The sequence below is a fragment of the Priapulus caudatus genome, unplaced genomic scaffold (assembly GCF_000485595.1).
Source record: "Priapulus caudatus unplaced genomic scaffold, Priapulus_caudatus-5.0.1 Scaffold390, whole genome shotgun sequence".
Classification (NCBI taxonomy): Eukaryota; Metazoa; Priapulida; class Priapulimorpha; order Priapulimorphida; family Priapulidae; genus Priapulus; species Priapulus caudatus.
The window spans coordinates 34,351-48,195 of record NW_014577451.1 but is presented as its reverse complement, the minus strand read 5'-3'; the positions used below and the strand labels follow the sequence as shown (position 1 = coordinate 48,195).

Here is a 13,845-nt window from a genome sequence, read left to right as displayed (position 1 = left end):
CCCCGTGTCGTCCAACTGGCAATATTATACACGATTCTCTAGACGTCGACAGCACATCGTAAACAATATCAGAAACATCCAACGGGCAATTTTATACACGATTAGCAACAATTATGTTAATCGATCGCTGATTATCTTGGCTACCATGTTGACTGCAATACCCGTCAACGAGTCTGTTTGTATTGTTTAGGGCGGGTATTTTTTTAGGCAGGTTAAATTACGAAAACGTACCATCAGTTGTTGTATTCGTTCGGCAGTAATACCCAATTCGGCCAACGTGGTGTGCGTGGGCACTCTTTTCTCCGCTGCCTTCTCGGGAGACAAAACACAAACAACAAAGCAGTAGCGTTTATTCAAAATACCTTTCACAACTAGATAACACATAATTACACACTTAAAAAAATCTAAACAGACATTAGAACTTCCCCCGTTTCAAATGACCGATAAAACATACGATGACGTACTTAAAGGAGCATTCTTGGTGCATTCCTCTAGTAAAATAAAAGAAATTCATCCAGCGAGAAAATTTGTTGACAAAACCGACGTAGATGCGACGATACGTGTGTGCATTGATGGATCTGCTTACATAATATTTGGCCACCGCGGACACATCCACACCCAGCATCTCAAGGGTAAGGTCAGCGGGAAGGTCAGCGACGCTCATGTCCGAGTGAATCCTCGTGCCGCCGTAAAACACGGCCTCGCGGTCGCGCGCGTGCAGCGCGGGCTTGACCGCTCGCGCAACCCTCTCCAGCGCGGCCCCACTCTCGATGCCAAGGTCAGCCAAGGTCAGCTCCCCAAGGTCGGCCGGCAGTTCGTAAAGGGCGGTGTTTTCCGTGACCCACGAGGGTAGTAAGAGTAGCATGGCGTCTCGCGACGATCCCAATTCTCCGAGCGTTAGGTGTTCCGGTAGGTTTCGTATGAAAGTGCTGCTAGTTATGTCTAGTGGACCCCTGCGCAGCTGGTAGTTCTGGTTGGCGCGTTGCCTCAGCAGCATCATGTCCGCTTCCGTGAAGCCAAGTCGTTGGAGCGTGATCTCTCCATCGAGCTCCGAAATGCTCGTGCTCTCGACAGAACCCGGCAGAAAGTGCTCTCTTCTCACACCAAGATCCCCAAGAGTCATGTCTTGTGGCAGTGCGTTCAGCGTTGTTTCCGGAGACAACTCGATGGGCATGACGTCCCAGTAGATCGGACCATGGATTGCCTGGCAACTGTGTATAATCCGTGCTGCTATGCCAGAGATGTTATTGGCCTGAGCACCCAATTGTGTCAACGTCAGATTTTGGGGCAACTGACTCAGCGGTTTGTCTACCGAGAATTTCCTATCTACTTGAGCTTCAGTCAAACCAATCTGCCTTAGTGTTAGCTCCGATGGGAGATCATTCAGTGCTGTGTGAACACTCAGGTCCCTCGGCAAAACATTGCTGTAGACATTTCCGCGATTCTTCTGGTAAGCCTTATTGGCTCGGTGGACTAACTCCGCGATGTCAGCATCCGTGTATCCGAGATCTCTGAGAGTGACATGCTGCGGAAGACTTCCCACCGGAGTGCGAATCGTGAGGCCTTCCGGAACCTGCTCCTCGGTGATTCCTAGATCTTGCAACGTCATGTCGCGAGGCAGATTGCAAATCTGGAGATCAGCCGTAGCGTCCACGGGAATCGCTCGTCCGTTAACGGGACTGTGGTGCAGTGCACAACGCTGATTAATCCGATCCCGCAATGCCGGCACATCCGCGTCCTCGAATCCCAGCCCGCGCATCGTCAACTCCGCCGGAAGTTCCTTCAAAGTCGTATCCAAGGAGGCTCCCTGCGGGACGTGGCTGGCGCCGACCCCCAGCTCTCCCAGAGTGAGTTCCCGCGGCAACTCGCGCAACGTCGTCTCGATGCTGAAATCCGCCGGCGTGACATCGACGTAAAGCCGCCGGTGTCGCAGCTGGTAGCTCCTGTTCGCCGCGTCCCTCAGCCTCCTCACGTCTCCGTCTGCAAAGCCGAGGTCGGCGAGGACGAGGTCGCGCGGCAGCGACGACAAGCGCGCGTCCGCAGCGACGCCGCGCGGGAGACACGCGGCGGCAACCCCGAGGTCTTCCACTGTCATGTCCGCCGGAAGCTCGCGCAGCGCCGTCGCCGCGCCGATCGCAGCGGGCATCGCGTCGCGGTACAGCGGCCCGCACCGCACGTGGCGCCACCTGTGGACGGCGTCCTTCGCCGCGGCGACGTCGGCGTCGGCGAAACCGAGCGCGTGCAGCGTCACGTGACGCGGCAGCGCGCCGAGGGTCGTGGCGCGGGTCGTGCGCGCGGGGAGGCGGAGCTCCGCGACCCAGAGGTCACCGAGGGTCATCTCGTGCGGGAGGTGGCACGCCGGCGTTAGAGGGCTCAGGTCGGCAGGGAGAAGGTTGGCGACGTCGTCGTCTGCTTGGAAGAGGCCCGGGTGTGTGAGCTGCGGGGGTGGGGGGAAGGCACAGCTGTAAGGCGAGCGAAGCAGTATACTGATAAAAACGATTGATGCTATTAGGTGTCTTGGTATATGACTTCATACCTTGTTCTTGCTTGTGAATACATGGATCAGTAGCCCTGATCATGCATTTCGACAAGAGCTACAAGCACAACTAATAACATCAATGTTTTTTATATACGTATGCAGATATATATATATATATATATTATGTATATATATATATATATAATATATATTCATATTAGCCTTTTGAAATTAATATTTTATAATAAAAATAAATAAATAAATGAGTAAAACGATTATCATGCCAAGCGAAGTTAAATTTATCGAGCGAGTATAGAAAATAGTGAGTATCGAAACACTGGAGAAAGGCAAAGCAAGCTCATGCGTTTAATGCAATGTGTCTATAAAAAGCAGAAAAATGAAAAAATTCTTCTTCAAAACAATATGATTAGAGGTACCTATTCTAAGAAAGGCAATTACCAGTTAGAACACATTGATAATAAGTGTACACTAAGCAGAGTGCAGGAAGTAGTAAGCAGAGTGTGCGACAAAGAATCTAAAGAGCAGTAATTCAACACGCACAGCAAATGATGCTGACAACGAAGCTGCACGGATAAACAAATGGAATGGAAGAGGCTGGGATAAAATACACAACAGGCGAACAAATCACAGACGGGCATGCTGTATAAGTAAGTATACACTGCAGTGGCGTACACTGCAATTGATTATACACGAACGTAAACATGTGAGTTTTCCTAAAAAAAAAAGAGAAAGACAGCTTCGTCTAAAGAAAACATACTCGAGAAATCTACGCTAGAAGTAGACTAATGTACCTACCAGTAACTGCTGTAGCTTATCCCCGGATATGCCCATCTCGGCCAGAGTAGTAGTTGACGGTATCTTTCTTTTCGCGGCCTTCACGGCACAAAGCTCATGTTAATACTGTGCATGGCATACGGGTCGCGGCGGCAACTGACCCCTTAACTCATCGGTGCCCGCCCACACGTTAGCAGATAGCAACGAGTTTCGTATGTAAAGTAGACAGTAAAAAAATAGCGTGTAGGCCAGACTGAATCCGCCATGTGACAACTCTCACAAAGAGAAAACAGGTTTTTTTATAACACAGACGTGACGCAACCCGTACATAAACGCAGCCAGACAAGCGCCCCCCGCTGTTTCCTTCCGCCCCCGCTCCTTCCTTCCTTCCGTTCCTTCCTTCCGGCAAAACAGTCGTGCCGATTCGACCGCGCTCTCCTCCAAAGCGTTTCCGGAACGGAAAGCGCCAACTTTTTTTTTTACCTTCGACGTTGAATCGACCAGGACGCGCGCCCGCCACGCTGCTCGCGGTGGCACGCGCGCACACACAAGCGACAGACAAGGACACGAACGAAGAGGGACCGACGACATGCTCACGTACGTAGTATTTCTCCAGGCGGCGACTATCCACCCCCAAATCCTCGAGCGTGAGCCCCGGGGGTAGGTCGACGACGCGCATGTCCGCGCTCACCGGCACGCCTTTGTACATCAGCGTGGTGGCGCCACCGTGCACCTCGGGCCTCACCAGCCGCCGAACCCTCTCCAGCGCCGCCTCGTCCTCCGCGACCCCAAGGTCGGCCAAGGTCAGATGCCCGCGGAGGTCGCCGAGGGTGGTGTCCCTCGTCACCCAGCTCGAGAGACGCGCGAGGGCGTCGTCGGAGACCCCCAGCTGAGCGAGCGTGAGATCCGTCGGCAGCGCGTCGAGTCGCGTCGCCGCGGTGACCTCCGTCGGGCCGCGCCGCCGCTGGTAGTTGCGATTGGCCGCCTGCCGCAGCCGCGGCATGTCCTCGTCGGCGAAGTCGAGGCTCCCGAGAGTGAGGTGCGCGGGGAGGCGGGAGAGCGGCGTGTCGACGGGCACCTCCCGCGGCAGCTGCGCCTGCGTGACGCCGAGGTCGCGTAGGGTCATGTCGCGCGGGAGCTCGCGAAGTTCCGTCGAGGCGTGCATCTCGACGGGGAGCACGTCCCAGTGCAGCGGCCCGTGCGTCAGCCGCTGAGCGTGCACGGCGTGCTCCCGCACCGACCCCACGCGCGTCTTCGTCGTCACGCCGACGTCCTTCATCTTCATCTGCGGAGGAAGCTCGGCGACGGGTCGGTCGAGGTTGACCTTTCTGTTCGCGTCCGCCTCGGTGACCCCCAGCTCTCGCAGCGTCATCTCCTGCGGCATCTCCTTCATCGAGGTCTCCGGGCCGAGGTTTGCGGGGACGACGTTCCTGTACAGCAGGCCGCAGCGCGCGAGGTAGGCGCGATTCGCCGCCTCTCTCAACGCGGGCATGTCGGCCTCGGCGAACCCGAGACTCCGGAGAGTCGCCTCCTCCGGCATCTGCTCGAGTCGCGTCCGGGAGGAGGTACCCTCGGGAAGCCCAAGGGCAGCGACGTCGGCGTCGGAGAGTCCAAGGTCGGCGAGGGTCATGTCGGGTCGGAGGCGGCGCAGCGGCGCGTCGGGGGTCACGTCTGCGCGGATTGCGTTCGCGTGCGCCGGATTGCGCCGCAGCGCGTAGTTCTTGTTCACGCGCTCGCGCAGCGCGGGGACGTCCTCCTTTCGTGCGAATCCCAGGTCCCCCACCGTGACGTCACTCGGGAGGCACCCGAGAGTATCCTCGGGCGAGAAGCCCTTGAGGGAGAAAATCTCCTGCGCGCATCCGAGGTCCTCCAGCGTGAGTTCGGGCGGGAGGTCGGCGACAGACGTCGCCGGCGAGAGGTCGCCCGGGGTGACGTCGACGAAGACGGGCGCGTGGCGCAGCTGGTAGTTCCTGGTCGCCGCGTCCCTGACGGCGCGCGCGTCCGCGTCCCCGACCCCCAGCGCGTGCAGCGTCAGCTTCCCCGGGAGCTCTCCCAGCGGCGTGTCCGGCGGCACGTTCTCCGGGACGCGCTCGGCCGCCGCGACCCCGAGGTCGCGCACCGTCATGTCGCGTGGCAGCTCGGTGAGACGCGTCGACGCGGAGAGGTCGGCGGGGGTCGCGTCGCGGTAGATCACGCCGTGGCGGATCTGCTGAGCCCAGCCGATGCGGTCGCGAACTTCCGGCATGTCGGCCGCGCCGAACCCGAGACCCCGGAGCGTGAGGTCGGGCGGGAGCTCGGCGAGGGTCGTCGTCGGGGACGCTCCCGGGGGAAGGTTCCCGGGTTTCACGCCGAGGTCCCGGAGAGTGAGCTCTTGAGGAAGGTCGCCGAGTCTCGTGTCCGGTCCGAAGTCGGCCGGGAGGGCGGCGCCGACGACGTCGAACAGTCCGGGGTACGCTCGCTAGCGACGCGGAGCATAGAGAAGGTAGAGGGAATCATAAAACATGCAGGAGAATGCCTCGACAGTGAATGTCAGTGAGGGAAGGTACTTGGTGGCAGGTACAGTGTCCTTACACTTACTCCACAATATACGAAAATAAATAATTCGAAAATAAGAGAAAATTATAAAATTATAAAATAATAATTATCACTACAAAATTATTGCTCAAGTGTTAAAGTCTGTCCATCATGCATACAAAAACAAATTAATAAAAAATGGGGAGAAAATCATGAAAACGGTATTCTGTCACCAAATACAATTAATATCTTAATGACAAAATTGAAAGTAATTAACAAAACTGGTTGAATTAATAATTAAATGACAGTTTCAAGCTGAGAAAATAAAAAAAAACATCAAAATAATTACTAAACAAAAATTGAAACTATACAAGCAACAGATTACGAAAGCAAAAAACAACAACAACAACAAAAGAACAAAAGTAACATAAAACTATGACACAATAATGTTTGCATCTACCCAGCGAACTAATAACAGAGATACAACACGTATGCCTTAAGACGTGGATGATACAATACTACACTTGACATTGACACTGACGTCATCTAACGACCCCTGGGTGGCTAACAAGCAGACAACTCACACTGAGGTGACAAGTGTCACAGCTACCAGCCAGCGTGGCAAACAGGACAAAGCAGCAGACGCTCGGCTGCGGTCCGGTACGTGACACAGCCAGGAGATTTCTACAGAAGACCTTTCTGAAGCGCACACAGAGAGTTCTTCCATCTACGGTCGATTTCACACACGTAGCGACAAGACTCCAGGTTTCCAACGGACGGGGGAATCCCCCAGACGACACGTCGGCGACAGAACCAAACATTCTACACTAGTGTTTCGGTTCATACCCGCAATTCTTCCAGAAGTTCATCGGTGAGTCCAAGGTCAGCAAGGGTCAAGCCAGGTGGTAACTCCTTTCGGAGCGCCTCGCGCTATTGATACATGGATTGATCATCAATATCATGATCGACAATACGCCGCTACCATGTTTGCGTTGCCATTTTTTATTTTTTATATTCATTATTTTGCGCGCAGTGATAAAACATTCAGAAATCATGTCACTGATTAGCCTTCCCGGACCGATCACGTGTATTTGTTTCCAAGAATCAGCTCCGGTAGCGTTTTAATAATGCATGCGTCAATTGACAAGTGCAATCCTGTTTACGCGTCTTTCCCTCGATCACCTCAATTTCTTACCCGTATATCGATTTTTAATCCACCGACTCACAACTCATTTTACGCGTGCGTATAACCCACGGCAGCATTCACACTCGGCTGCACTGACCTCGCCAACGTATCTCGTTGCAGATCGTCGCAAATCTTACCATGCTGTCCTGGATTCCCTCGATCTGGAATCGCAGGATAGTCGTCCATATCAGGCCCAAAATAATCGTCGGGTTCTCGTCGAGCACGTCCTCGGCGCTGATGTTCTCCAAGCGTGTCTGAACGCGCGCATCGACCATGCAAGAATCCATGCAACGAGCGCGGTTAGTGTCGCAGCATGCGGCGCGTTGTTAGTGCCCCCCCCCCCCGGTACAAACACACACCGACGACCGCATTGTATACTGCACAGCAGTGTATACTGCACGGCAGCGTATACCGCACAGCAGTGTATACTGCACAGCAGTGTATGCTGCACAGCAGTGTATGCTGCACAGCAGTGTATGCTGCACAGCAGTGTATGCTGCACAGCGGTGTATACTGCACAGCAGTGTATGCTGCACAGCAGTGTATGCTGCACAGCAGTGTATACGGACGGCTGTCTGTGTTTGCGTGGTAGATACTGCAGCTGCAGGCCTCCTGCTGGTCGCATCGCACAGCTTCCTGTAAGTCCTGCAATGCTGACGGAGCAGCAAACTGGACAGCCGGAATCAGAACAGAAGAGATTAGTTAGTCAAGGTATTAGTGAGTGCAGCTCGCTACGCTACTGTCGCCCACACCTGTAATCACGTAAAGCATGCAGCTTACCTGTGCGCCTCACCCCACCTGGACGGACCGGCCTAGTAACACCTGTAATAAACGCGCTCAACCTGCGAGCGCCGTGACGGCTTCGGCAGCCTCACTCACCATGACAACCTCGATCTCCTGAATCTGGAACCTAAGAATGACGGTCCAGATGAGACCGAGGATGAGCGTCGGGTTGCCATCGACGATGTCCTCCGCACCTATGCTCTCTAATCGCACCTAAAACACAATGCTTATCAATGAAGTGATCGTCGTTCGCGCTGTGGCCGCCACGATTACGGTGTCGTTGGTCCAAAACGAACGCTAACACACTCAACTAAGAAGACTAAGGGAGACTTAAGGAAGAACTAAGGGAGACTATGATTCGTAGCTTGATGGATTGTGTGCATCCGATAGAGTGTCAGCTAGCAAGAGAGTTATTTACGAGTGTGTCACCTGAACAATGAAAGAGCGAGAGAGAACGTGACCATGAAATAGATCACCAGTGCATAGGAGAGGGAGCGAGAAGTAAAAGCTTCGCGCGCCGTGAGAGAAGGAGGAGGAGAGAGAGATAGACAGAGACAGCGAGAACGAGAACGAAGAGAGAGAGAGAGAGAGAGAGAGAGAGAGAGAGAGAGAGAGAGAGAGAGAGAGAGAGAGAAAGCGAGAGAGAGAGAGAGTAACCGACGTTTTACAAACCAAATTAGAATGAAATACAAACGGCCAATCACTGCAAATGATAAAGAGATTGTTAACCTCAGCTACCACCACATTCTGTCATTCCATGAACCATTCTTCGCTATCACCAAAAAAACATGCAAACTCGCAGCCCTGCTGGGTGAACAGACACCGCGGGCGACAGGACCGCAGAGCCATGCAGGCACCTCGAGTGAACTCCAGAACAATTAAACTACCATTAGCAAGAATAATGTAATAGTATATAACGGTGAGAAACACAACACCGTGCAATCAATTTTCCACGCATGAAATTTTACAGCATAATCAACAAGTAAAAGCTCTCAATATTATTATAAATAAATGATGAATTAACGCATGTAATGAATGGATTTACACAAGCAATATATTTTATTCACTGCGGACGATCAAATTGAAAACCCCTGTCAGAGGAGGAAATGCTACTGGGATTTTTTTTTTTTTAGATAATAATAACAGTGGTTACGTGAAATTTATATATTTACTGTATATTATAAGCATATCTGACAAGGGTACTGGTCAATGTCCAGATTACATGATGGTTTATTAATTAAGAATCAATCAATTAAGACATTATATTGCCGATCACGCTGATTCTTAGTAACTTGCCTATCTGATATTCCACACTTACATAAGATATGTTCTTTGTTAACGTGTCAGATAAGCTATTACATTAGCTTCTATTATCTAGTGTTTCGAGACAATTGTCTCCAACAAAATTGACATTAAGTGAATTTAAAAGGCGTGGAAAATTAATTAGATGAATAATTGTGACTCATATGAGCAAATGTGTTTTTTATAATATAGATGTTCCTAACGTTTTTGGAGGCTCTCTGATCTTGTAATATTAATAAATATATCAAATTATCTTCTTTTTATCTATACAACAAGCAAAATGGTAAAAAAGAAAATGAGCAAATCAAAAAAGCCGATTTCTGTAAATTTACAACTGAACCCAACCCGAAATGGCAGTTCCCACACCCATCAGGTGTTTGAACTCAGAACTTTGAACTGGTTTAAGAACCATGCAACTGGTTTAAGAACAATATCATTATGTACAGGCAAATCCCATTTTTTTAAATGGCTGCTGAGATCCACTGTTGCTTTAAAAAACGTTAATAGCTTCATGAATGACTGATACGGTGGATCTTGAAGCCGACTTTTATTGTAGTTCACACGGTGGGCCTGCGTCGAGGGGACATACCATTCATTCCTGAGAATATCGGGTGCCTAGCCGCAGTAGCAACACATACGTCTAAACAGAGGAATTGCTCCGACCTGTGATTGGAGGATAAAAATAGACCCCGCCCACTTTTCCATTTTTGGAGGATAAAAATAAAATTCGTGACGTTTCGTTTCACCGGTCATAGCCGCGCGTGCATATTTGTATGAGCTATACCGCGCGTGCATATTTGCTAATTAATTTAATTAGATTAATCGTGCTTCAATAGACTCAAAATTCACAGAGATTAAGGCTAAGACATGTGTCTATAATAGCTAAAATTTATAGAAATGTACCTCAAATCGTTCGCTCCATATGATAGTTAGTACACGTTCCTACCGGTCATAGCATATAGCGTATGCGGCGGGAGTGGGCGGGGTCTATTTTTATCCTCCAATCACAGGTCGGAGCAATTCCTCTGTTTAGACGCATGTGTAGCACATCTATATCATCTAAACCATCTAAATCTCTCAGCAGACGAACTACTAGTGAATTCACTGAGCACGATAGAAATAAATCCAATGATAAGCCCATGAAAAGCCTTTACATACTGCTTCATATTTTGTTTGTTCAGTCGAATCGCAAATACAAAAGTAGCAATGTTATCAAACGGGCATGCCTCTACTATTTGCAATACAGTTGCTTCATGTGAAAAAAATGTCTGCGCAGTCTTTCACCAGAACACCTGTGAAGCAATGAGTGGTCTTATGATTGTTATATAAGAGTGTGTGTGTGTATAACATTTACACGCAACACGTGCATAACATCTACAAGTTTATCGCATTGTGGTCTAAACTGCACTTCCTGTCATCATTATAAAACTGGTTTGCGAGCATGATTCAACAAAATCTCTCCCTCTCGCTCCCTCGCGCGCTCTCGCTCTCTCTCTCTCTCTTACACACACACACTCTCACACATACACACACACACGCACGCACACGCACACACACACACGCGCGCACACGCGCACACGCGCACACGCACACGCGCACACGCGCACGCACACGCACACGTACACGCACACGCACAGACACAAAGCTTTCTATGCAACAGCTTTAAGCACGTTGATTTTGTTTGATTAGACATATAGCAGATGATTAGAACGTTCAGCCTATTGTTCGTGCCTATATGTTCGTGCCTCGACGCTACCCCGACCATTGTCTTCGAGGTAATCATTGCCTTCCCGGCGGCCAAATTGGCACAGGTGTGAGCCAGGGAGTTTTATTAGTAGATGCACCGGGTATCAATGACATGCAGCGAATGATGAAACAGTCCTGGGGCAATAAACACCTGTCAGATATACCTCAATAAACTGCACCTCGACTGCATTACGGCGTAAGAAACTCCTACGTGCGCGCATCACAAGAACGTGCCCAAGAAAGTACGCACGCACGTACGCACGCGCGCGCGCACGCACGCATAAGCAGGCACGCACGCTGGCAAGCAGGCGCGCTCAAACGCAAGTACGCAAACATGCACGCACGCAAACATGCACGCACGCATATAGTTTACCGATGTGTGTGTGTGTGTGTGTGTGTGTTGTGTGTGTGCGTGCGTGCGTGCGTGCGTGCGTGCGAGCGAGCGCGTGTGCATGTGTGCGTGCACGCCTCTTCTAAACCACACGCTCCAGTTCACATGTATCGGTGACGTGTGCGGAGTCCCATCTCGGAAAAACCATCTCAAGTCCTCATGGGTCACAGCAACACTGAAGCACTCGAGATACCGGATTGGGAAACATCATGTGCATTCTCCTCGGGGGAAATTATAACCGCAGTTTTTGCAGCGATTAAGGAATAGATGCTATTTGCCCCGATTGCTTTGGCAATTGCATCAAAACAGCCAAGACACACGACATATCCTAGATCTAGTATGTCATCGCAATCTATATATATTTCTGCCTGGAAGCCACATGATGGCTTCTTGGCGTGCGACTAACGTTAACAATAAATATATTGCTGGTCGCGTAGTCGCGCCATCGTCGTTGTAAACAACCGTATACATAGCCGTCAGTTTAAAAACATTAAAAAAAAATATTTCTAATGAATATTGAACCATAAAACTTTTTATGTAGCGTAATTTTAACCTATTTTAACTGAAAATATCCCAAGAACCTCGAGTAATGTATCCCTTTAACAATATCACTGGTCGCCTAGTATTACACGGTGCCCTTTAAGTTTTTAACCCTCTCCTCCCCTTCTGTCAGACACCATCTGTGCCAGATGACAGCATCGCAGATCGTGCATAATTAATCATCGGAGCCACTCGGATGTTGGGATGACTGCCATTGTTGCGCATGCAGCCTCCCCCTCTTCCACAAACTAGCGGGAGCAAAAGGAAGCATTGAGCATGGTTGCTCAACGTTGCTGTCTGATGGCTTATCACGACACGCGTGTATAATAAAACAATCGCTCATATCGCGTGGGTCGGGCCAGGCCCCCGGGGGATGGGTGGGATGTGCCATAAAGACCCGGTCATGACGAATCGCTCCCCCTCCCCCCTCCTGCCTCCCCCACAAATATCCACGCCGAACACGCAAGCGCCCAAGCCGGACGCAGTGAGTATATGTATGCATGTATGTATTCGCTGAAGCGAATCCCTCGTCAGCATATCTCAACTTGCTAAGCCACACGAGATTGACAGTCAATTTCCGCAATGGCTAAAAGGGCCGGATGGTAAAACAAGCTTGAAGCTTGCGCTGATCACGTGCGAACAAAACCCGGCCGATTTACTTCGGCTTTTTCGGGTTGTTGTACCAGTTTTTCACGTGTATAGTAAAATCGCGATTTCAACGCCGCGCTTTCCCCCCTCTCTCTCATTCTCGCTCTTTCTCTAACGATACTATACTGAGTACGCTATTAGTGACCGGTCGCAATCCGTTTGTTGACCGTCGTTTCGTTGCTGACCTCTGCGATGATAACCTCACACAACCGCACTGTTTACCTCTATAAAGAAGAAGTCCCTCCGCACCGGCTACTACGAAATTACGAATACTACCTTCTTTGTGACGACGGTACGTCAGAACAAGACCATTTACCCGAATTCGACCGAATAACAGTTTTTCGCGGTTTCCTGCTTCGCAGCATGTGTATAGCGGCGTATCACGAGACCTATTTATTTGAGAATGCTTCTTACCTGCCCTGGCGACTAGGGAGAAAGACGGGGGAAGGGGAGGTCACTTACAGAGAGCTGCACACAGCAATCACCCCACCAACATACATACAATGCAGCCAACGCACTATACACGCAAATCGATCGTACAGTTAATGCTTATAGATTGGTACTCGCAATTATGGCGCATTTAAACTGTATTCTCATTCACAAACTGGACAGAGTATGAGATATCGAGATTTCTCTAAACAAACGCAAGCACATGCACGCACGCCTACGCGCACACTCACGCACCGTCACGCACGCTCACACGGACGCGCGCGCACGCCTACACGCACACACACTTAGATAAAAGGTAAGAAACCCTATGATAAACCAATAACCTTGTTTGTTCAGAACAAGAATTCCAAATCGAAGCCCAATTTAATTCAAGCGTTTTGCGTGCGACATCAACAGGGCATGTACGATATCACTGATTGTAGTGGTTGTTTTCAGTTTTTTATTGGATGGTTTGAAAGCTTTGTTATTTACGACACGTTAGTTACACAATGCTTGCAGCCAGACAGTAAACACACATCATCGCTCATATAAAGTCATAAATGCTGCTGAAGTATACGCAATAAAAAGTATGCATCATACAACAGCTACGATAAAGCTATTTCACACATTCTTTGCAGACCTAAAGCACATCGGTCCAAAGACAGGGGTTATTGGTTTACCTATCGAAATGATTGCAACTGATATATGCTTATTTGCTTATCCGTGCGAGCAAATACCCGCAAAACTGTCTAGAAACAGTGCGTAAAACTATGAGACGGATATCTGCATTACCTTCGTCGATAGATAGTTGAGACTCTTGTTAAGGTTTTCGATCTTATGCACGCGTAGGTGGCCACGGTTGGGCTTCCCGATGCGATCGCCAGAGATGATTTCTAGCAGCTTCAGCAGCATCCGACCATCCGCCAGGTCCTTGAAGAGATCGTTCACTTCCAGGCCGGCCTGTACAAACGCACACACACACACAAGCACATTAGTACCAGACTTGCGCACAGTAACGTCATCTTATAGTTT

The 13,845-nt window shown here is 50.1% G+C and overlaps 1 protein-coding gene across 1 annotated transcript in view; it reads right to left on the bottom strand.

Moving 5' to 3' along the window:
- The window catches only part of LOC106809839 (spectrin beta chain-like), a gene marked incomplete at its 3' end in the record, with an annotated part of 127,714 nt that overhangs the window by 81,569 nt on the left and 32,300 nt on the right, over window positions 1-13,845 (bottom strand). Inside the window, 2 exon segments of the mRNA XM_014813065.1 lie at window positions 7,854-7,970; window positions 13,606-13,773. Of these exon segments, the coding sequence (XP_014668551.1) occupies window positions 7,854-7,970; window positions 13,606-13,773 (285 nt within the window).